Source organism: Oncorhynchus keta, unplaced genomic scaffold, assembly GCF_023373465.1.
Source record: "Oncorhynchus keta strain PuntledgeMale-10-30-2019 unplaced genomic scaffold, Oket_V2 Un_contig_2262_pilon_pilon, whole genome shotgun sequence".
NCBI classification, from domain to species: Eukaryota; Metazoa; Chordata; class Actinopteri; order Salmoniformes; family Salmonidae; genus Oncorhynchus; species Oncorhynchus keta.
Genome location: NW_026282989.1, coordinates 30,001 through 54,749, shown reverse-complemented (window position 1 = coordinate 54,749; position 24,749 = coordinate 30,001). Strand labels below are relative to the sequence as shown.

The window sequence follows — 24,749 nt, the reverse complement described above, 5'->3', positions numbered from 1 at the left end:
TAGTAGTTCACACACTTTAACGAAGAGAAAACAACTCTAGTAGTCCACAGACTTTAACGAAGAGAAAACAACTCTAGTAGTCCACACACTTTAACGAAGAGAAAACAACTCTAGTAGTCCACACACTTTAACGAAGAGAAAACAACTCAAGTAGTCCACAGACTTTAACGAAGAGAAAACAACTCTAGTAGTCCACACACTTTAACGAAGAGAAAACAACTCTAGTAGTCCACAGACTTTAACGAAGAGAAAACAACTCTAGTAGTCCAAAACAACTCTAGTAGTCCACACACTTTAACGAAGAGAAAACAACTCTAGTAGTCCACACACTTTAACGAAGAGAAAACAACTCTAGTAGTCCACAGACTTTAACGAAGAGAAAACAACTCTAGTAGTCCACACACTTTAACGAAGAGAAAACAACTCTAGTAGTCCACAGACTTTAACGAAGAGAAAACAACTCAAGTAGTCCACACACTTTAACGAAGAGAAAACAACTCTAGTAGTCCACACACTTTAACGAAGAGAAAACAACTCAAGTAGTCCACACACTTTAACGAAGAGAAAACAACTCTAGTAGTCCACACACTTTAACGAAGAGAAAACAACTCTAGTAGTTCCACACACTTTAACGAAGAGAAAACAACTCTAGTAGTCCACAGACTTTAACGAAGAGAAAACAACTCTAGTAGTCCACAGACTTTAACGAAGAGAAAACAACTCAAGTAGTCCACACACTTTAACGAAGAGAAAACAACTCAAGTAGTTCACATACTTTAACGAAGAGAAAACAACTCTAGTAGTTCACACACTTTAAGTTGATGAAAAAACAAAATAAAAGATAACTCACATAGAAAACTAACTTGAGCATAGAGTATGGAGAGTACGTAGAGTATGGAGAGTACGTAGAGTATGGAGAGTACGTAGAGTATGGAGAGTACGTAGAGTATGGAGAGTACGTAGAGTATGGAGAGTACGTAGAGTATGGAGAGTACGTAGAGTACGGGGCGAGAACGTGGTGTACGGGAGGAGTATGTGGTGTACGTGGAGTACGTGGGGTACATGGAGTACGTAGAGTACTTGGAGTACGTAGAATACGTAGAATACGTAGAGTACGTAGAATACGTAGAGTACGTAGAATACGTAGAGTACGTGGAGTACTTAGAGTAGGTGGAGTACGTGGAGTACGTAGAGTACGTGGGGTACATGGAGTATGTAGAGTATGTGGAGTACGTAGAGTAGGTGGAGTACGTAGAGTGTGTGGGGTACGTAGAGTATGTGGGGTACGTAGATTATGTGGAGTACGTAGAGTATGTGGGGTACATAGATTATGTGGGTTACGTAGATTATGTGGGGTACATAGATTATGTGGGGTACGTAGATTATGTGGAGTACGTAGAGTATGTGGAGTACGTAGAGTATGTGGGGTACTTGGAGTATGTGGAGTACGTAGAGTACGTGGAGTACGTAGGGTACGGTGAGTACGTAGAGCACGTATAGTATGTGGATTACGTGGGGTACATGGAGTATGTGGAGTACGTGGAGTAGGTGGAGTACGTAGAGTATGTTGAGTACGTAGGGTACGGTGAGTACGTAGAGTACGTGGGGTACGTGGAGTACGTGGAGTACGTAGGGTACGTAGAGTACGTAGAGTATGTGGAGTACGTGGGGTACTTGGAGTGCGTGGAGAAAAATAGAAGAAGTCAACTCAAGGAATGCAGTGAAATTCCTCATAGACTTGACTGAGGTTTGTTTTCAAACTGCTATTTGTGATCGTGGGCTGTCTCTTTGCCGGTTTGCTCTGCTAAACAGTTTTGAAACAAAGAGAAATTATATAAAGATAATTGATAGTAGTAAAAAGCTTTGGAGCACCTGAAATGACAATTTGGGCAAAACATATTGATGCTACAGTAGCTAGGATGGGGAGAAGTCTGTCCATAATAAAGTGCGCTCTGCCTTAACAAGGCAGGCCCTACAGGCCCTAGTTTTGTCGCACATTGACTACTGTCCAGTCGTGTGGTCAGGTGCCACAAAGAGGGACCTCGAAAAATTACAATTGACCCAGAACAGGGCAGCACAGCTGGGCCTTAAATGTACACGGAGAGCTAACATTAATAATATGCTTGTCAATCTCCCCTGGCTCAAAGTGCATACCCCACAAGACATGCCACCAGAGGTCTCTTCACAGTCCCTAAGTCCAGAACAGGCTATGGGAGTCGCACAGTACTACATAGAGCAGGGTTCGTCAACTAGGTTTGGCTTCGGGACCATTAAATAGACAGCGGGCCAGAACATAATTAGCATATAATATTAGCACAATTAATAGATCTACACTACAAATTGAACAACATTTTTAACACATTTGATTAATAAATAATACATTCAATGACAATCAAATAATTTAGAACTGATTAAGTTCATAAAATCACCAATATCTCTATTCAATTATAGTTTTTTGTTTATTTCTCTGTGCGTTGATTGGTGTGTAAAAACAGGTGTATGTAGCCTACTGTAGTCTATACTACTTTATTAATGTCAACATTCGTTCAGAACAATTAGCTTGATAGCAACATGTCACTCTAAAAAATGATCAAAAGAAAGGTGGATAATGAAAATCAAAGTTTCAGCGAAGAATGGACAGAGATATATGCATACCATCTTTCTCCAATGCCAAGTCAGTGTGTCTTATTTGCAATGAAAATGTCGCTGTTTGCGAATAATTAAATCTCAGACGGCATTATGAATCTAAGCATGGTACTTTCAAAGTGGCCTTCCCGCCCCAGACAGAGGCCCAACACAGAAACATTGAAGCATTAACTACAAGCTACAAACACGGCAGCAGAATCCTCCTTCGTGGCCTGATCCAACAACAGAAGGTCACACGGGCTTCCCTAAAAGTGTCTTGGGTTCTAACCAAACACAACTTGCCCTTCACAGATGTGGCTGGTATTTAAAAAGTGCATGGTGACAGTTTGAGGATTTGGCTACTGAAAAGTCTATGAATAGAAGAATTGCATCTGTCAAACAGGTGTCCCGGTCTGCGTCATCAGCCAGACGCCTTGTCCGTGCCCTGGCAGATGATGTCCATAGGATTGTTCTGGAGCTGCTCAGTCAGGCTGGACATTATTTCCTGGCTATTGATGAGAGAACTGACAACACCGATGTAGCACAGTTGTGTGTGTGTCCGTTATTTTCATGGAAATTACTTTGAAGAAGAGCTACTGGCACTGATTTCCCTCGAAGGACACGCCACCGGAGACAACCTATTCACAAAGCTGGAAGAATTGTTTACGCAGCATAGCTTGTCATTTGAAAAAGTCAATTTTGTGGCCACCAACAGGGCTCCTGCTATGGTGGGCAGACACGGGGCCTGGTCAGCAGGTTGAAGGAAATCGCCCCACAAATGAATGTCTTACATTGTCTCATCCATCACAGTGCGCTGTGTGTCAGACTAAACGCTGAGCTAAAAGATGTGATGGATAAAGTAATGCACATCATCAACTTTGTCAGGGGGACGTCAGGCAACACAACACCATATTTTCCGCAAGCTTGTGACAGAATGAGAGGAGGCCATCCACGATGATCTCCTGCTTCACAACAACGTGCGCTGGCTGAGTAAAGGAAAAGCTCTAGAGCCATTCCGTGAGCTGCATGACCAGGTTGTGGATTTTGTCAGAAAAAGCTAAATGAGGGCAGCAGCTGGCCACCTTCGTATTCTGGAAATTGAGGAGTTCCTCTCTGATGTAGCATTTTTGGCTGACATTCTATCACTTAAACAAGTTAAATCTGCAGTTACAAGGAAGTGGGAGAACTTGTGGCCTTTACGAAGAAGCTTGAGTTGTTCGATTTCTACTTGTCACCTGGAAGGCTACTGCACTTCAGTCCACCGAAGAGACGAGGTACCAGGCTGCAGTATTGTCACGGAGGTGATGGAAGATTTCAACAAGCAGCTGAGGGACAACTTCTCCACCAGATTTGTAGACTACATATACAGTGAGGGGGGAAAGTATTTGATCCCCTGCTGATTTTGTATGTTTGCCCACTGACAAAAGAAATGATCAGTCCATCATTTTAATACAACAAAAAAAATCCAGAAAAAAGTCCAAAATGTTATAAATTGATTTACATTTTAATGAGGGAAATAAGTATTTGACCCCTCTGCAAAATATGACTTAGTACTTGGTGGAAAAACCCTTGTTGGCAATCACAGAGGTCAGACATTTCGTGTAGGTGGCCACCAGGTTTGCACACATCTCAGGCGGGATTTTGTCCCACTCCTCTTTGCAGATCTTCTCCAAGTCATTAAGGTTTCGAGGCTGACCTTCGGCAACTCGAACCTTCAGCTCCCTCCACAGATTTTCTATGGGATTAAGGTCTGGAGACTGGCTAGGCCACTCCAGGACCTTAATGTGCTTCTTCTTGAGCCACTCCTTTGTTACCTTGGCCATGTGTTTTGGGTCATTGTCATGCTGGAATACCCATCCACGACCCATTTTCAATGCCCTGGCTGAGGGAAGGAGGTTCTCACCCAAGATTTGACGGTCCCTGGCCCCTTCCATCGTCCCTTTGATGCGGTGAAATTGTCCTGTCTCCTTATCAGAAAAACATAAAAGCATAATGTTTCCACCTCCATGTTTGACGGTGGGGATGGTGTTCTTGGGGCAGCATAGGCAGCATTCCTCCTCCTCCAAACACGACGAGTTGAGTTGATTCCAAAGAGCTCCATTTTGGTCTCATCTGACCACAACACTTTCACACAGTTGTAATCTGAATCATTCAAATGTTCATTGGCAAACTTCAGACAGGCATGTATAAGTGCTTTTTTGAGCAGGGTGACCTTGCGAGCGCTGCAGGATTTCAGTCCTTCACTGCGTTGTGCATTACCAATTGTTTTCTTGGTGACTATGGTCCCAGCTGCCTTGAGATCATTGACAAGATCCTCCCGTGTAATTCTGGGCTGATTCCTCACCATTCTCATGATCTTTGCAACTCCATGGGGTGAGGTCTTGCATGGAGCCCCAGGCCGTGGGAGATTGACAGTTCTTTTGTGTTTCTTCCATTTGCGAATAATCGCACAAACTGTTGTCACCTTCTCACCAAGCTGCTTTGCGATGGTCTTGTAGTCCATTCCAGCCTTGTGTAGGTCTACAATCTTGTCCCTGACATCATTGGAGAGCTCTTTGGTCTTGGCCATGGTGGAGAGTTTGGAATCTGATTGATTGATTGCTTCTGTGGACAGGTGTCTTTAATACAGGTAACAAAATGAGATTAGGAGCACTCCCTTTAAGAGTGTGCTCCTAATCTCAGCTCGTTACCTGTATAAAAGACACCTGGGAGCCAGACATCTTTCTGATTGAGAGGGGGTCAGATACTTATTTAACTCATTAAAATGCAAATCAATTTATAACATTTTTGACATGTGTTTTTCTGGATTTTTTTGTTGTTATTCTGTCTCTCACTGTTCAAATAAACCTACCATTACAATTATAGACCGATCATTTCTTTGTCAGTGGGCAAACGTACAAAACCCCTCACTGTAATTGCGTGTCTACGTGATCCTTTCACAGTCCGCCCAGGTGGGGAATTCTCCTCCCTTGCTAAGAAAATGATAACCTCCTGGATGAGGCCGCAATTCAAACTGAGCTGATTTTAATTCCAAACATTGAGCCAAATCAGGGATGCGCTCAGGACTGCTGAGTCATTGTGTGCGTTGTGGCTGGCATGCTCAGAGGAATACAACACAATAAATGTGATAACAATGTTTAGACTGACTTACACCTGCGAGTCCTCCTTTTCCTCTATGAACGTAATGAAGACTCATGACAGGAACCTGCTTTCACGTTAGTCAATCGAGGACTGCCTGCGCATCAAAATCACACCCCTCTCACCCGACATCTACAAGATCGTGGACTGCCTGCGCATCAAAATCACATCCCTCTCACCCGACATCTACAAGATCGTGGACTGCCTGCAGCATCAAAATCACATCCCTCTGACCCGACATCTACAAGATCGTGGACTGCCTGCGCATCAAAATCACATCCCTCTCACCCGACATCTACAAGATCGTGGACTGCCTGCAGCATCAAAATCACATCCCTCTGACCCGACATCTACAAGATCGTGGACTGCCTGCGCATCAAAATCACATCCCTCTCACCCGACATCTACAAGATCGTGCCCGAGGAGAAACTTTTCCCATTAAGTAAGTAACTTAGTATTTAATAAATAGTTATAGGTTACTAACATTATTGTGATTATTATTATAAGTGCTTATCCATGGCTATTTTAGGTCTCATGCAGACAGTATTTTATGTTTGTTTTTGTTGTTACAGGAGCAGGTTATCCCGAGACTCCCGGTACAAGGATACACAGGCATTCAGACAATGAAAACACCTTTTTTTCTCTTTAAATTATTATTTTTAGTAGGATTCCACCTTTTTGGCCAGTTGCAATTGTAAGTAGGCCTAATAAATAAATACAAATCCCACTTCTATTAGGCCATTTTGTTTTCTTGTTAATAACAATTTTATATGGGCCTTCACTCAGAAGAAATAGACCCCAATTAAGCCCTCTTGTTGTTTGTAAAATCAAATTCAAATGAAGATTATTGTTGAAATGAATTACTCGACTGGTATAGTTTTTCTCCATCTGTTTCTTGGTGCCACTTGCAGAAGAAGTTATCTATATTTTCAGCACCAGGTGCTGTTCACCTCCTATTGATTGCGCTGTGGTTGCAGCTTTACATTTCAGCATCTAAAAAAAATGGTCCGCTGCCTGCTTTATTAGTTGACTGTCTCCTGCATTCTCTCTCCTCATTGATTAAGTTAAAATGTAACTTTTGAGTTATTTAGGTAGGGTCACTTCCTTCTTGAGACATTGCATTTGGGACTTTTTGCATCTCAGGTCCAAGATTTTTTTTTTAAATGTTTTTTTTGAAAGAACAAAAATATTCATAGTTAATTTGAGGGGCTTTGGGGGGCCCAATTATATTGCTGGCAGGCCAGATTTGGCCCACGGGCCGCCAGTTGGGGAACCCTGACATAGAGCCATGACTCCATGGAACTCTATTCCACATCAAGTAGATCATGCAAACAGTAGAATCAGATTTTTAAAATGGTAAAAATACACTTTTGGAACAGTGTGAAGAGACACACACACACATGATAACATATGCACTATACACCCACGTACACATGTCTTTTGTCTTGTAGATATGTGGTAGTGGCCAGAGGGAATTCACTTAATGTGTTGTGAAAAGTGTGATGAAATGCAATATAATGTTTTCTTAATTGTATGTAACTGCTTTAATTTAGCTAGACTCCAGGAAGAGTAGCTGCTGCTTGGCAGTAACTAATGGGGATCCATAATAAATAGAAATACAATACAAATAGGAATAGAAAGTCTAAAAACAATCAGCCCTATCCTCAAAAATAGTTTACATTACTATAAATATTTTAAGAAACACACAATGCCCTGTATAATTGACTCATACACTGTCTGTGCGAAACAGCAGCAACACCTTCCTAATATCGAGTTGCAACCCTTTTCCCTTAGAACAGCCTCTAATGCTTCCCACAGTTGTGTCAAGTTGGCTGGATGTCCTTTGGGTGGTTCTTCATACACAGGGCAAACTGTTGAGTGTGAAAAACCCAGCAGCGTTGCAGTTCTTGACACATTAAAAACGGTGTGCTTAATTTTTTTTTTAAATTTTACCTTTATTTAACCAGGCAAGTCAGTTAAGAACATATTCTTATTTTCTGTGACGAGCTGCCCCTGTTCAGGGGCAAACGACAGCAGCTCGGGGTTTGAACTCGCAACCTTCCGGTTACTAGTCCAACGCTCTAACCACTAGGCTACGCTGCCACCCCAACACCTACTATCATACTCCACTCAAAGGCACTTACATATTTTATCTTGCCCATTCACCCTCTGAATGGTACACATACACAATCCATGTTTCAATTGTCTCAGGGCTTAAAAATCCTTCTTTAACCCGTCTCCTCCCCTTCATCTACACTGATTGAAGTGGATTTAACAGGTGACATCAATAAAGGATTGTATCTTTCACCTGGATTCACCTGGTCAGTCTATGTCACGGAAAGAGAAGGTGTTCTTAATGTTTTATACACTCAGTGTACACAGAAGTAGCAGATGCTAACAAAGTTATACCTTGAAAAGCAGGCCCTGAATATGTTAAAAGAGTTGGGTGGTGTTTGGAATATACAGTAGTGGAATTCCAAGTCAACCATGACGATTCCACAGATTAAAGCTACAATCTGCGATAAACGCAACATTCAACAATTTCAAAGATTTTACTGAGTTACAGTTCATATAAGGATATCAGTAAATCACAATATATTCATAATCTATGGATTTCACATGACTGGGAATACATATATGCATCTGTTGGTCACAGATACTTTAAAGGGGCATGGGTCAGAAAACCAGTCCGTATCTGGTGTGACCACCATTTGCCTCATGCAGCGTGACACATCTACTTCACATAGAGTTGATCAGGCTGTTGATTGTGGCCTGTGGAATGTTGCCCCACTCCTCTTCAATGGCTGTGCGAAGTTGCTGGATATTGGTGGGAACTGGAAAACTCTGTTGTACACGCTTCGATCCAGAGCATCGAAAACATGCTCAATGGGTGACATGTCTAGTGAGTATGCAGGCCATGGAAGAACTGGGACATTTTCAGCCTCCAGGATTTGTGTGCAAATCCTTGCGACATGGGGCCGTGCATTATCACGCTGAAACATGAGGTGATGGTGGTGGATGAATTGCACAACAATGGCCCTCAGGATCTCGTCACTGTATCTCTGTGCGTTCAAATTGAAATCGATAAAATGCAATTGTGTACGTTGTCCGTAGCTTATGCCTGCCCATACCAAAACCCCTCCGCCACCATGGGGCACTCTGTTCACAACATTGACATCAATCTGCCATCTGCCCGGTACAGTTGAAACCGGTGATGAGCACACTTTTTCAGCGTGCCAGTGGCCATCGAAGGTGAGCATTTGCACACTGAGGTCAGTTATGATGCCGAAGTTCTGTCAGGTCAAGACCCTGGTGAGGACGACGAGCACATAGATGAGCTTCCTTGAGACGGTTTCAAATCAAATCAAATCAAATCAAATCAAATTTATTTGTCACATACAGCAGATGTTAAATGCGAGTGTAGCGAAATGCTTGTGCTTCTAGTTCCGACAATGCAGTGATAACCAACAAGTAATCTAACTAACAATTCCAAAACTACTGTCTTATACACAGTGTAAGGGGATAAGGAATATGTACATAAGGATATATGAATGAGTGATGGTACAGAGCAGCATACAGTAGATGGTATCGAGTACAGTATATACATATGAGATGAGTGTGTAGACAAAGTAAACAAAGTGGCATAGTTAAAGTGGCTAGTGATACATGTGTTACATAAGGATGCAGTCGATGATGTAGAGTACAGTATATACATATGCATATGAGATGAATAATGTAGGGTAAGTAACATTATATAAGGTAGCATTGTTTAAAGTGGCTAGTGATATATTTACATAATTCCCATCAATTCCCATTATTAAAATGGCTGGAGTTGGGTCAGTGTCAATGACAGTGTGTTGGCAGCAGCCACTCACACTGTTAGTGGTGGCTGTTTAACAGTCTGATGGCCTTGAGATAGAAGCTGTTTTTCAGTCTCTCGGTCCCAGCTTTGATGCACCTGTACTGACCTCGCCTTCTGGATGATAGCGGGGTGAACAGGCAGTGGTTGGGTGGTTGATGTCCTTGATGATCTTTATGGCCTTCCTGTAACAACGGGTGGTGTAGGTGTCCTGGAGGGCAGGTAGTTTGCCCCGGTGATGCGTTGTGCAGTCCTCACTACCCTCTGGAGAGCCTTACGGTTGAGGGCGGAGCAGTTGCCGTACCAGGCGGTGATACAGCCCGCCAGGATGCTCTCGATTGTGCATCTGTAGAAGTTTGTGAGTGCTTTTGGTGACAAGCCGACTTCTTCAGCCTCCTGAGGTTGAATAGGCGCTGCTGCGCCTTCTTCACGACGCTGTCAGTGTGAGTGGACCAATTCAGTTTGTCTGTGATGTGTATGCCGAGGAACTTAAAACTAGCTACCCTCTCCACTACTGTTCCATCGATGTGGATAGGGGGTGTTCCCTCTGCTGTTTCCTGAAGTCCACAATCATCTCCTTAGTTTTGTTGACGTTGAGTGTGAGGTTATTTTCCTGACACCACACTCCGAGGGCCCTCACCTCCTCCCTGTAGGCCGTCTCGTCGTTGTTGGTAATCAAGCCTACCACTGTTGTGTCGTCCGCAAACTTGATGATTGAGTTGGAGGCGTGCGTGAGTCGTGGGTGAACAGGCTCAGGATCAGGGGGAGGAGATGTTGTTGTCTACCCTCACCACCTGGGGGCGGCCCGTCAGGAAGTCCAGTACCCAGTTGCACAGGGCGGGGTCAGACCCAGGGTCTCGAGCTTGATGACGAGCTTGGAGGGTACTATGGTGTTGAATGCCGAGCTGTAGTCGATGAACAGCATTCTCACATAGGTATTCCTCTTGTCCAGGTGGGTTAGGGCAGTGTGCAGTGTGGTTGAGATTGCATCGTCTGTGGACCTATTTGGGCGGTAAGCAAATTGGAGTGGGTCTAGGGTGTCAGGTAGGGTGGAGGTGATATGGTCCTGACTAGTCTCTCAAAGCACTTCATGATGACGGAAGTGAGTGCTACGGGCGGTAGTCGTTTAGCTCAGTTACCTTAGCTTTCTTGGGAACAGGAACAATGGTGGCCCTCTTGAAGCATGTGGGAACAGCAGACTGGTATAGGGATTGATTGAATATGTCCGTAAACACACCGGCCAGCTGGTCTGCGCATGCTCTGAGGGCGCGGCTGGGGATGCCGTCTGGGCCTGCAGCCTTGTTAACACGTTTAAATGTCTTACTCACCTCGGCTGCAGTGAAGGAGAGACCGCATGTTTCCGTTGCAGGCCGTGGCAGTGACACTGTATTGTCCTCAAAGCGGGCAAAAAGTTATTTAGTCTGCCTGGGAGCAAGACATCCTGGTCCGTGACTGGGCTGGATTTCATCTTGTAGTCCGTGATTGACTGTAGACCCTGCCACATGCCTCTTGTGTCTGAGCCGTTGAATTGAGATTCCACTTTGTCTCTGTACTGACGCTTAGCTTGTTTAATAGCCTTGCGGAGGGAATAGCTGCACTGTTTGTATTCAGTCATGTTGCCAGACACCTTGCCCTGATTAAAAGCAGTGGTTCCGCTTTCAGTTTCACGGCTGCCATCAATCCACGGTTTCTGGTTAGGGAATGTTTTTATTGTTGCTATGGGAACACATCTTCGACGCACGTTCTAATGAACTGATGAATCAGCGTATCTGTATTCCCATCTGGTCAAACATGTCCCAGTCCACGTGATGGAAGCAGTCTTGAGTGTAGAGTCAGCTTGGTCTGACCAGCGTTGGACAGACCTCAGCGTGGGAGCCTCTTGTTTTAATTTCTGCCTGTAGGCAGGGATCAGCAAAATGGAGTCTGACCGTTTGTGCAGAAATTCTTTGGTTGTGCAAACCCACAGTTTCATCAGCTGTCCGGGTGACTGGTCTCAGATGATGTGGAGGTCCTGGGCTGGCGTGGTTACTCAGGGTCTGCGGTTATGAGGCTGGTTGGATGTACTGCCAAATTATGTAAAATGACGTTGGAGGCGGCTTATGATAGAGAAATGAACATTCAATTAACTGGCAACAGCTCTGGTGGACATTCCTGCAGTCAGTATGCCAATTGCACCCTCCCTCAAAACTTGAGACATCTGTGGCATGTGTGCCAAAACTGCATATTTTAGTTTATTGTCCCCAGCAAAAGATGCACCTGTGCAATGATCATGCTGTTTAATCAGCTTCTTGATATGCCACACCTGTCAGGTGGATTCTTTATCTTGGCAAAGGAGAAATGCTCACAAACATTTTTTGTGCGTATGGAAAATGTCTGGGGATCTTTTATTTGAACTCATGAAACACAGGGCCAACACTTTATGTTGCGTTGATATTTTGTTCTGTATGCATTTCCCCATCCCTCAGCTGTTTACCAAAACCCAAAACAAGTGGTGGGACTAATTATTTTCCTTAAGAACAAATGCTAGATTGTAGCTTCAAACATATTTCCCAGGAGAGGTCTTTTTGTAGTATAACATTCTTAAGTATTCATATGAATATAATTGAATGCTGCATTTGTTAACAGCAGTATCATGATATTACTCAAAATGTGGGAGGTTTAACTTGGGTACAATATTGGGAGAAAAAAAAACTATTGACGATAAGCTCATTCAGTGAAACATTGGTAGCAGCGGTGGGATAATATTATGTGTAGATGTGGCAGGTTTATAGGTAGAAAACACTACAACTATGTTCTCTTTACATAGTTGGCCTGTTGAACCAGGAAGAGGAGTGGTGGAGGGCAACAGGTGTACCAATTTGTAAGTCGCTCTGGATAAGAGCGTCTGCTAAATGACTTAAATGTAAATGTAATGTAAATGTATTACTGTATTAGGTCATGCAATCTGTGCCTGGAGGTCCTGAGCTCTGATGGCTTTCTCTTCTACCTGATAATAATTGCACCCACCTGATGTCCCAGATCTAAATCAAATCAAATGCATTTATAAAGCCCTTTTTACATCAGCAGATGTCACAAAGTGCTATACAGCAACACAGCCTAAAACCCCAAACAGCAAGCAATACAGATGTAGAAGTACGGTGGCTAGGAAAAACTCCTTAGAAAGGTAGGAACCTAGGAAGAAACCTAGAGAGGAACCAGGCTCTGAGGGGTGGCCAGTCCTCTTCTGGTTGTACTGGGTAGAGAGGAACCAGGCTCTGAGGGGTGGCCAGTCCTCTTCTGGTTGTACTGGGTAGAGAGGAACCAGGCTCTGAGGGGTGGCGAGTCCTCTTCTGGCTGTACTGGGTAGAGAGGAACCAGGCTCTGAGGGGTGACCAGTCCTCTTCTGGCTGTACTGGGTAGAGAGGAACCAGGCTCTGAGGGGAGACCAGTCCTCTTCTGGCTGTACTGGGTAGAGGAACCAGGCTCTGAGGGGTGACCAGTCCTCTTCTGTCTGTACTGGGTAGAGAGGAACCAGGCTCTGAGGGGTGACCAGTCTTCTTCTGGCTGTACTGGGTAGAGAGGAACCAGGCTCTGAGGGGTGACCAGTCCTCTTCTGGCTGTACTGGGTAGAGAAGAACCAGGCTCTGAGGGGTGACCAGTCCTCTTCTGGCTGTACTGGGTAGAGAGGAACCAGGCTCTGAGGGGTGACCAGTCCTCTACTGGCTGTGTCAGGATTTGGCCAGGGTTGTTCCGGTTTTTGGTCACTAGATGCCCCCATTGTGCTTTTTGACCTTTTGTTTTCCCTTGATCCCCATTATTATTTGCACCTGTGCCTCGTTTCCCCTGATTGTATTTAAACCCTTAGTTTTCCTCAGTTCTTTGCTCTGTGTTTGTATGTTAGCACCCAGCCCTAGTATTCTGTGAACTCTTGTTGATCCCGGTGGACTCTCTTGTGGAATTCTGTTTTTTTTGTTCTTGTTTATTTATTTTTGAGTATATTTTGAGGCTTTTTATGCTATACCTACCACCTTGTAGATTTACCTTTTTGTCTTGAAGGATTACCTTTGTTCTTGTGGAATTCCTTTTGAGGTTGTGGAGTTACATGTTTTCCTTCATTAAATACACAGTCTCAAGTACTGCTGTGTCTGCCTCATCTTCTGGGTTCTGCCGACTTTTCGTGGCTCAGTTGGTTAAGTGACTATTTCTCACTCCGGAGACCCGGGTTCGTAACCGGGTCCTGACAGAAACACAGAGCCAAAAATTAACCCAGAGGCAGCCAGTTCCCAGGACCTTGTTGCCATGCTGTCCCACCACCAGGAGACTGTCCAACGCCACGAAGCCGCCCTGGGTCAGCAAGAGGCCTTAATGGCTAGACATTCTCATCTTCTGTCGGAGATGCTGACTTCCATAAAGCAGATATCTGATCGACTTACCCTGGCAACAGTTCCCGTCCCAGTACCTCAGATTCACGTTCCCATGGCAGTTAACCCCCTGGCTGAACCTCTTCTTCCACCTCCCCAACGGTTCTCAGGTGATCCAAGTGCTTGTAAAGGGTTTCTCACCCAATGTTCTCTCTCCTTCGAGCTGAAACCCTCGCCGTTCCCCACCGACCGGTCTAAGATCGCATATATCATCACCCTGCTGTCGGAAAAAGCCCTGGCCTGGGCTACTGCTGTGTGGGATGACCATAGTTCCTGCTGTGCCAGCTACTCTGCCTTTGCTGAGGAATTCAAACAAGTGTTTCAAGGCCCAAGCAGTGGTCCTGACTCAGCCAAACAGCTATGCCATCCAGTTCCGCATGGTGGCAGCAGCGAGTGGCTGGAACAACGAGGCGCTCACGGTGTGCTTTCTGAAAGGCCTTTCCGACACTATCCAAGATGAACTGGCCACTCGGGAACCACCGGACAATCTCGAGTCCCTGATCAAGTTGGCCTCACGCATTGACCAGCGTCTGAGAGAGAGAGAACTCAACCGTAGACCTCTAGCCCCTATCAGTCCCAGCTCCGAGTCCCCACCTTTATCCTCGCTGGCTCCACCGGAACCCATGCAGATTGGACGCATCTCCCAGGCTGAGAGAGACCGCCAGATGAGGGAGCGACGCTGTCTATATTGCGGCAAACCGGGCCATTTCCGTTCCACGTGTCCCGGGCTCCAGGGAAACGCTCTGTCCCGTACAGACCGGGGGGAACTGTAACGGGAAACATAACCTCCTCCCATCCGTCCAACTCCCGTCTGCTCATTCCAATCACCCTTTCCTGGGACAACCACAAGCTTCACCTTCAAGCCTTGGTACACTCTGGAGCCGCAGGTAACTTCATGGATGGTGTCTGGGCGAAGGAGAATGGCGTTCCCTCTGAACCTCTAAGTGACCCCATGAGGGATACTACATTGGATGGAAGCCCTTTGGGATCTGGACTTGTCACTCATGTCACTACCTCCTTGCGACTTTCAGTTTCACAACACCAGGAATTGATGAACTTTCATTTGATCTCCTGTTCCGAGTTCCCTCTCGTCCTTGGATACCCCTGGCTTCACAGCCATAACCCTCACATCGACTGGTCTGTGGGCACTATCAAGCAGTGGGGTCCTACATGCCAAGCTACTTGTATTTTCCCGAATTCCCGAGTTCTACTCCCGAGTCTTTAGAATCCATCGACCTGACCAGAGTTCTCGAGTGTTACCATGACCTCAAACTGGTATTTAGCAAACAGAGGGCCACCATGCTACCACCCCATAGACCTTATGATTGCCCCATCGAACTGTTTCCGGGCACTTGCCCCCAGGGGTCGGATCTTTTCCCTATCTCCACCCGAACGAGCTGCTATGGATACCTACATCAAGGACGCTCTGGATGCAGGCCTCATGCGTCCATCCACCTCCCCGGCGGGAGCAGGGTTTTTCTTTGTGGCCAAGAAAGACGGTGGATTACGTCCTTGCATCGACTACCGGGGACTCAATGCCATAACCGTCCGTAACCGTTACCCGCTACCCCGTATGGCCACAGTCTTCGAGCTGCTCCAGGAAGCAGTTGTTTTCACTAAGCTTGACCTGCGGAACGCATACCATCTTGTGCGGATCAGACCTGGTGACGAGTGGAAGACCGCCTTCAACACGCCCACTGGTCACTATGAATACTTGGTGATGCCCTTCGGCCTGACCAACGCCCCAGCGGTGTTCCAAGCGCTCATAAACAATGTGCTTAGGGATATGCTTAACATATTTGTGTTCGTTTACTTGGATGACATCCTCATCTTTTCGAGCTCTCTTCAAGAACACACAAAGCATGTCAGACAAGTACTCAAACGCCTCCTAGACAGCCATCTGTACGTTAAGCCGGAAAAATGTGAATTCCATTCATCCCGAGTACAATTCCTGGGATTTGTAGTGGAACCCGGTCGAGTCCAAATGGACCCCAGGAAGGTAGGGGCGGTAGCAGATTGGCCCACCCCCAAATCCGTTAAGGAAGTTCAGCGTTTCCTGGGCTTCACAAACTTTTACCGCAAGTTCATCAAGAACTTCAGCTTGGTCGCAGCCCCTCTCTCAGCTTTAACCAAGGGTGGCAATGCAAGGTTTTTGTGGGGAAGAGAAGCTGAGACGGCCTTCCAAGGACTCAAGCAGCGCGTCCTCTCTGCTCCCATCCTGATACTACCGACTACGGATGAACCGTTTGTGGTGGAGGTAGACTCCTCAGAGGTTGGTGTTGGAGCTGTCCTGTCTCAGAGGGGTGAAGACAAGAAGCTTCATCCGTGCGCTTTCTTCTCACACCGGCTTACCCCGGCTGAGAGGAACTACGATGTGGGGGATCGTGAACTCCTAGCGGTTAAGATGGCATTGAAGGAATGGAGACACTGGCTCGAGGGGGCTTCTCACCCGTTTCAAGTGCTTACGGACCACAAAAATCTGGAGTATATCCAGCAGGCGAAGCGGTTGAACTCTAGACAAGCTAGATGGTCTCTTTTCTTCAATCGATTCCAGTTTATCCTCACCTATCGGCCCGGGTCGAAGAATCTCAAACCGGATGCCCTGTCCCGAGTCTACGCTCCTGCCATTCGAGATGACACGGACATGCCTGTCCTTCCTGCTGCTAAGATCGTGGCTCCGATCTCGTGGCAAGTTGAGGATACCGTGAGACGAGCTCAAGCTATCGAACCGGACCCGAAAGGAGGTCCTGCCAATCGGTTGTTTGTCCCCAAGGCAGTGAGGACTCAGGTCCTTCTGTGGGGGCACTCCTCTCGCCTCACCTGTCACCCGGGCGTAGGTCGCACCTTGGAGTTCATCCAGCGTAAGTTCTGGTGGCCTACCATAAGAGAAGACATTGCCACTTTCGTCAATGCCTGCCCCGTGTGCTGCCAGGGCAAATCTTCTCACCTCCGCCCTCAAGGACTCCTTCACCCTTTACCTGTTCCCCACAGACCCTGGTCCCATATCTCGTTGGACTTTATTACTGGCCTTCCTCCATCCCATGGCAATGCTACTATCCTAGTCATAATCGACAGGTTTTCAAAGGCGGCCAGGTTCGTCCCTCTGACTAAGTTACCTTCTGCCAAGGAAACGGCTGAGTTGGTAATTAATCATGTGTTCCGAGTCTTCGGCATTCCTTAAGATATGGTTTCTGACAGAGGTCCCCAGTTCGCCTCAAGGTTTTGGAAGGCCTTCTGCCAACTCATGGGGGCTTCTGCCAGTCTATCTTCAGGGTACCATCCGGAGTCCAACGGCCAAACAGAAAGGATGAATCAAGAGCTGGAAACCACCCTCCGATGTATGACTCGTAACAACCCGTCCACATGGTCGTCCTTCACAACACCTTGCGCTCCTCCTCCACTGGTATGTCCCCGCACGAGTGTCAGTTTGGCTATGCCCCTCCATTGTTCCCGGACCAGGAGGCAGAAGTCAGAGTGCCTTCAGCCTTGAAGTTCGTCAGACGCTGTCGGCTTATGTGGAGGAAGACCCGTCTTAATCTTATGCGTTCCTCACAGAGGTACCAACAACAAGCCAACAGACGTCGCCGTCCCGGGCCTACCCTGCGCCCCGGCCAGAGAGTCTGGCTCTCCACAAGAGACTTACCACTATGGGTGGAGTCTCGCAAGCTGTCCCAAAAATACATTGGTCCCTTTAAGGTTGCCAGGAGAGTTAACCCAGTTTCTTATCGCCTACACTTACCCAGAGCCCTTAAGATTAATCCCACGTTTCACATTTCCTTATTAAAACCTGTTGTTTTTCTCCCTTGTCCCGGCAGACAGACCTCCCCTCTGCCTCGTGTCATTGGAGGCCAGCCGGCTTATACCGTCCATCGGATACTGGATTCCCGCCGGGTGCAGCGGTCCTGGCAGTATCTGGTGGACTGGGAAGGCTACGGTCCCGAGGAGCGCTCCTGGGTTCCTGCCAAAGACATACTGGACCCTGACCTCATTCGTCAGTTCAGGGCCCTCCACCCCGAGAGAGCTGGTAGGAACGTCAGGAGCCGTTCCTAGGGGGGATTCTGTCAGGATTTGGCCAGGGTTGTTCCGGTTTTTGGTCACTAGATGCCCCCATTGTGCTTTTTGACCTTTTGTTTTCCCTTGATCCCCATTATTATTTGCACCTGTGCCTTGTTTCTCCTGATTGTATTTAAACCCTTAGTTTTCCTCAGTTCTTTGCTCTGTGTTTGTATGTTAGCACCCAGCCCTAGTATTCTGTGAACTCTTGTTGATCCCGGTGGACTCTCTTGTGGAATTCTGTTTTTTTTGTTCTTGTTTATTTATTTTTGAGTATCTTTTGAGGCTTTTTATGCTATACCTACCACCTTGTGGATTTACCTTTTTGTCTTGGAGGATTACCTTTGTTCTTGTGGAATTCCTTTTGAGGTTGTGGAGTTACATGTTTTCCTGAAGGACTTCACTTTTTTTACTTCATTAATTAAATACACCGTCTCAAGTACTGCTGTGTCTGCCTCATCTTCTGGGTTCTGCCGACTATTCGTGGAGCAGTTGGTTAAGTGACTGTTTCTCACTCCGGAGACCTGGGTTCGTAACCGGGTCCTGACAGGCTGTACTGGGTAGAGAGGAACCAGGCTCTGAGGGGTGGCCAGTCCTTTTCTGGCTGTACTGGGTAGAGAGGAACCAGGCTCTGAGGGGTGGCCAGTCCTCTACTGGCTGTACTGGGTAGAGATTATACGAGTATATGGCCATTAATTCCAGATCGTTCTTCAAGATGTTCAAATATTCATAGATGACCAGCAGGGTGAAATAATAATCACAGTGGTTGTAGTGGGTGCAACAGGTCAGCACCTCAGGAGTAAAGTAAATGTCAATTGTTGTTTCATAGCCGAGCATTCAGAGGTTGAAACAGCAGGTGTGGGAGAAAAGGGAGGGAAAGAGAGAGGTGACAACTGCAGGTCCGGGACAAAGTAGCACGTCCGGAGAACAGGTCAGGGTTCCATAGCTGCAGGCAGAACAGTTGAAACTGGATCAGCAGTACGACCTGGTGGATTGGGGACAGCCAGGAGTCTTCAGACCAGGTAGTCCTGAGGTATGGTCCTAGGGCTCAGGTCCTCCGGGAGGGAGAGAGAGAGAGACATGGGGGAGAGAGAGAGATGGGTTGTGGGAGAATTGAAGAGAGCATACTTAAGTTCACACAGATAAGACACCAGGTAAGACAGGATAATTACACCAGATAAGACAGGACAATTACACCAGATAAGACAGGACAATTACACCAGATAAGATAGGAGAATTACACCAGGTAAGACAGGATAATTACACCAGGTAAGACAGGATAATTACACCAGGTAAGACAGGATAATTACACCAGATAAGACAGGAGAGTGGACAGAAGGATCCTAGACCTCCGGCACATAGACTAAGGCACCCACTCTGCCAAAGCACAGCCCCCACACCACTAGAGGGATATCAACAGACCACCAACTTACTACCCTTAGACAAGGCTGAGTATAGCCCACGAAGATCTCATACACCGCATGAGCCCGAGAGGGCCGCAAAACCGGACAGGAAGATCACGTCAGTGACTCAACCCACTAAAGCCTGGCACGACATGACGCACCCCTCCTAGTGACGTAATAGGATCAGAGGCAGAGAATCCCAGTGGAGAGAGGGGAGCCGGCCAGGCAGAGGCAGCATGGGCGGTTCTTCGCTCCAGTGCCTTGCCGTTCACCTTCCCACTCCTGGGCCAGACTACACTCAATCAGTCTAGTCTTCAGTAAAGACTTAAAGGTCGAGACCGAGTCTGCGTCTCTCACATGGATAGGCAGACCATTCCATTTACATGGAGCTCTATAGGAGAAAGCCCTGCCTCCAGCTGTTTGCTCTGAAATTCTAGGGAAAATAAGGATGCCTGCGTCTTGTGACCGTAGCATATGTGTAGGTGTGTACAGCAGGACCAAATTGGAAAGATAGGTAGGAGCAAGCCCATGGAATGCTTTGTAGTTTAGCAGTAAAACCTTGAAATCAGCCCCAGCCTTAACAGGAAGCCAGTGAGGCTAGCACTGGAGTAATATGATCACATATGTATCAGTCCCTAATAAGAGGAGAAGAATGAAAATCATTTCACTTCCTGTATTAGAGACCTACGATGTACCATTTCACTTCCTGTATTCCAGACCTACGATGTATCATTTCACTTCCTGTATTGGAGACCTACGATGTACCACTTCACTTCCTGTATTCCATACTTACTATGTATCATTACACTTCCTCTATTCCAGACTTATAATATATTATTTCACTTCCTGTATTCCAGACTTATGATGTATCATTACACTTCCTCTATTCCAGACTTATAATATATTATTTCACTTCCTGTATTCCAGACTTACGAGTGCCTCTGTGTCCCCGGATGGGAGGGCGAGTTCTGCCAACAGGAAATAGATGAGTGTTCATCACAGCCGTGCTTAAACAACGCCACCTGTACTGACCTCCTCAACAGCTACCAGTAGGTACCACAGTAGGGTTGTGTCTGATTCAGACATAGGACAAAGCTACAGGTAGGTACCACGGTAGGGTTGTGTCTGATTCAGACATAGGACAAAGCTACAGGTAGGTACCACAGTAGGGTTGTGTCTGATTCAGACATAGGACAAAGCTACAGGTAGGTACCACGGTAGGGTTGTGTCTGATTCAGACATAGGACAAAGCTACAGGTAGGTACCACGGTAGGGTTGTGTCTGATTCAGACATAGGACAAAGCTACAGGTAGGTACCACGGTAGGGTTGTGTCTGATTCAGACATAGGACAAAGCTACAGGTAGGTACCACAGTAGGGTTGTGTCTGATTCAGACATAGGACAAAGCTACAGGTAGGTACCACGGTAGGGTTGTGTCTGATTCAGACATAGGACAAAGCTACAGGTAGGTACCACGGTAGGGTTGTGTCTGATTCAGACATAGGACAAAGCTACAGGTAGGTACCACAGTAGGGTTGTGTCTGATTCAGACATAGGACAAAGCTACAGGTAGGTACCACAGTAGGGTTGTGTCTGATTCAGACATAGGACAAAGCTACAGGTAGGTACCACAGTAGGGTTATGTCTGATTCAGACATAGGACAAAGCTACAGGTAGGTACCACAGTAGGGTTGTGCCTGATTCTGGCCTGGTTAAAGATCCCCGAACTGAAAATAACATATCAGACAGTACAGTGTGGGTCCACCCTATAGTGTTAATCAGAGAGTACAGTGTGGGTCCACCCTATAGTGTTAATCAGAGAGTACAGTGTGGGTCCACCCTATAGTGTTAATCAGAGAGTACAGTGTGGGTCCACCCTATAGTGTTAATCAGAGAGTACAGTGTGGGTCCACCCTATAGTGTTAATCAGAGAGTACAGTGTGGGTCCACCCTATAGTGTTAATCAGACAGTACAGTGTGGGTCCACCCTATAGTGTTAATCAGAATCAGTACAGTGTGGGTCCACCCTAATCAGTGTTAATCAGACAGTGTTACAGTGTGGGTCCACCCTATAGTGTTAATCAGACAGTACAGTGTGGGTCCACCCTATAGTGTTAATCAGACAGTACAGTGTGGGTCCACCCTATAGTGTTAATCAGAGAGTACAGTGTGGGTTAATCAGAGAGTACAGTGTGGGTCCTATAGTGTTAATCAGAGAGTACAGTGTGGGTCCACCCTATAGTGTTAATCAGACAGTACAGTGTGGGTCCACCCTATAGTGTTAATCAGAGAGTACAGTGTGGGTCCACCCTATAGTGTTAATCAGAGAGTACAGTGTGGGTCCACCCTATAGTGTTAATCAGAGAGTACAGTACAGTGTGGGTCCACCCTATAGTGTTAATCAGTGTGGGTCCACCCTATAGTGTTAATCAGAGAGTACAGTGTGGGTCCACCCTATAGTGTTAATCAGAGAGTACAGTGTGGGTCCACCCTATAGTGTTAATCAGACAGTACAGTGTGGGTCCACCCTATAGTGTTAATCAGTGTTAATCAGAGAGTACAGTGTGGGTCCACCCTATAGTGTTAATCAGACAGTACAGTGTGGGTCCACCCTATAGTGTTAATCAGAGAGTACAGTGTGGGTCCACCCTATAGTGTTAATCAGACAGTACAGTGTGGGCCCACCCTATAGTGTTAATCAGAGAGTACAGTGTGGGTCCACCCTATAGTGTTAATCAGACTGTACAGTGTGGGTCTACCCTATAGTGTTAATCAGACATTGTCATTGGATCAGTCTACACAGTCACACAATAAATGCAAGGAAGCCTTGCTCAGATAGCCTGGGGTTGTCTAGCTGTTATGTCCCCTGCCTCCAGCTCTTGAATCCAGCCCACTGTCATTTCCCATCTTTCCTCTCACTCTCTCTATCCAAGAAAATATGAAAAATATGAGTGTGTGGGAGAAAAGGAGGAAAATGCCCAGATAGTGATTATATTTTCCACCTAGCTAACAGCATCAGCAATAATGAACTGCAGATGGCAGGTCAAACTAATGAATCAATCAATGGCTCACAGCATGAAGGGTTTCTGGGGATCTGTGAGTCATCGGGAGGGAAAACGGCTGTATTTGCTCAACCTAATGTGTCTTCACACTGGGGGGAGAGAGAGAGATGGAGGGGGAGGATGGAGAGACTGAGAGAGATAGGGGGAGGAAAGAGCGAGCGAGAGAGAGAGAGAGAGGAGGGGAGGGGGGGGAGAGAGAGAGAATGTGAGGATGGAGGGAGAGGAGAGAGAAATGAGGGGGAGGAGAGAGAGAGAGGAGAGGAGAGAGAGAGAGAGAATGTGAGGATGGAGGGAGAGAGAGAGATGAGGGGGAGGATGGAGAGAGAGCGAGATAGAAGGGGAAGATGGAGAAAGAGATGCAGGAGGGGAAGGATGGAGAGACAGAGAATTTGAGGATGGAGGGAGATAGGGGCAGGAGAGAGAGAGAATGTGAGGATGGAGGGAGAGTGGGAGAGGAGGGGGGGAGAGAGAATATGAGGATGGAGGGAGAGAGGAGGAGGGGGAGGAGAGAGAGAATGTGAGGATGGAGGGAGAGAGGAGGAGGAGGGGAGGAGAGAGAGAGAATGTAAGGATGGAGGGAGAGAGGAGAGAGAGAATGTGAGGTTGGAGGGAGAGTGGGAGAGAGGAAGAGAGGAAGGAGAGAGAGAGAACTTAAGTTCACACTGGACACCACGTGAGAGAGAGCATGGAGGGAAATAACATGTTGTTAGTTAAATCATTAACAAACATCATTTATTTTGTAGAAACCATCCCCAACCTTTGTATTATATGTGAATATCAAGATCAACCAGAGCTCCCCTTTCCTATCTGGTCCCCCTTACCGCTATGTTGCTAGTTACATCATAAACACATAGGCATATCATTTATTTTTAAATAAACAATCTCCAACCTTTGTATAGAGAACATCAATACCAACCCTAACGCCTCCTGTTTCCCCAGGTGTCTATGCCCGCAGGGCTGGGTAGGTGTGGACTGCTCTGAGGATGTGGATGAGTGTGACTCTGGGCCCTGTCTGAACGGAGCTCAGTGTCAGGAGTCACCCCTACCTGGGGAGTTCAGCTGCTCCTGCCCCCCCTTCTTCAGTGGGCCCTTATGCAACATGCCCTTTGACCCCTGTGACCCTGCCCACGATCCCTGCCTGCACAATGCCACCTGCCTGACTCGTTCTGATGGAACAGCAGCCTGCAGATGCCGTCCCGGTGAGCTACTATTAGTTCCTGTGGTGTATTCCAGTGAGCTACTATTAGTTCCTGTTGTGTAGTCCAGTGACCTACAATTACTTCCTGTGGTGTATTCCAGTGAACTACTATTACTTCCTGTGGTGTATTCCAGTGAGCTACTATTAGTTCCTGTGGTGTAGTCCAGTGACCTACAATTACTTCCTGTGGTGTATTCCAGTGAACGACTATTAGTTTCTGTTGTGTAGTCCAGTGACCTACAATTAGTTCCTGTGGTGTATTCCAGTGAGCTAATATTAGTTCCTGTGCTGTAGTCCAGTGAGCTATTTGTTCCTGTGGTGTAGTCCAGTGAGATACTATTAGTTCCTGTGGTCGAGTCCAGTGAACTACTCTTAGTTCCTGTGGTGTAGTCCGGTGAGCTACTATTAGTTCCTGTGGTCTAGTCCAGTGAACTACTATTAGTTCCTGTGGTGTGGTGCAGTGAGTTACTCTTAGTTCCTGTGGTGTAGTCCAGTGAGCTACTATTAGTTCCTGTGGTGTAGTCCAGTGAGCTATTTGTTCCTGTGGTGTCGTCCAGTGAGATACTATTAGTTCCTGTGGTCGAGTCCAGTGAACTACTCTTAGTTCCTGTGGTGTAGTCCGGTGAGCTACTATTAGTTCCTGTGGTGTAGTGCAGTGAGTTACTCTTAGTTCCTGTGGTGTAGTCCAGTGAGCTACTATTAGTTCCTGTGGTGTAGTGCAGTGAGTTACTCTTAGTTCCTGTGGTGTAGTCCAGTGAGATACTATTAGTTCCTCTGGTCGAGTCCAGTGAACTACTCTTAGTTCCTGTGGTGTAGTCCGGTGAGCTACTATTAGTTCCTGTGGTGTAGTGCAGTGAGTTACTCTTAGTTCCTGTGGTGTAGTGCAGTGAGTTGCTCTTAGTTCCTGTGGTCTAGTCCAGTGAACTACTCTTAGTTCCTGTGGTGTAGTGCAGTGAGTTACTCTTAGTTCCTGTGGTGTAGTCCAGTGAGCTATTAGTTCCTGTGGTCTAG

At 46.5% G+C, this 24,749-nt stretch overlaps 1 protein-coding gene across 1 annotated transcript in view; it reads left to right on the top strand.

The window, feature by feature from the left end:
* Window positions 1-23,739, top strand: part of LOC127921582 (protein eyes shut homolog) — a gene marked incomplete at its 3' end in the record, with an annotated part of 213,306 nt that extends 189,567 nt beyond the window's left edge. Inside the window, 2 exon segments of the mRNA XM_052505176.1 lie at window positions 20,406-20,527; window positions 23,480-23,739. Coding sequence (XP_052361136.1) covers window positions 20,406-20,527; window positions 23,480-23,739 — 382 coding nt within the window.
* Between the last annotated feature and the right edge of the window lie 1,010 nt (window positions 23,740-24,749).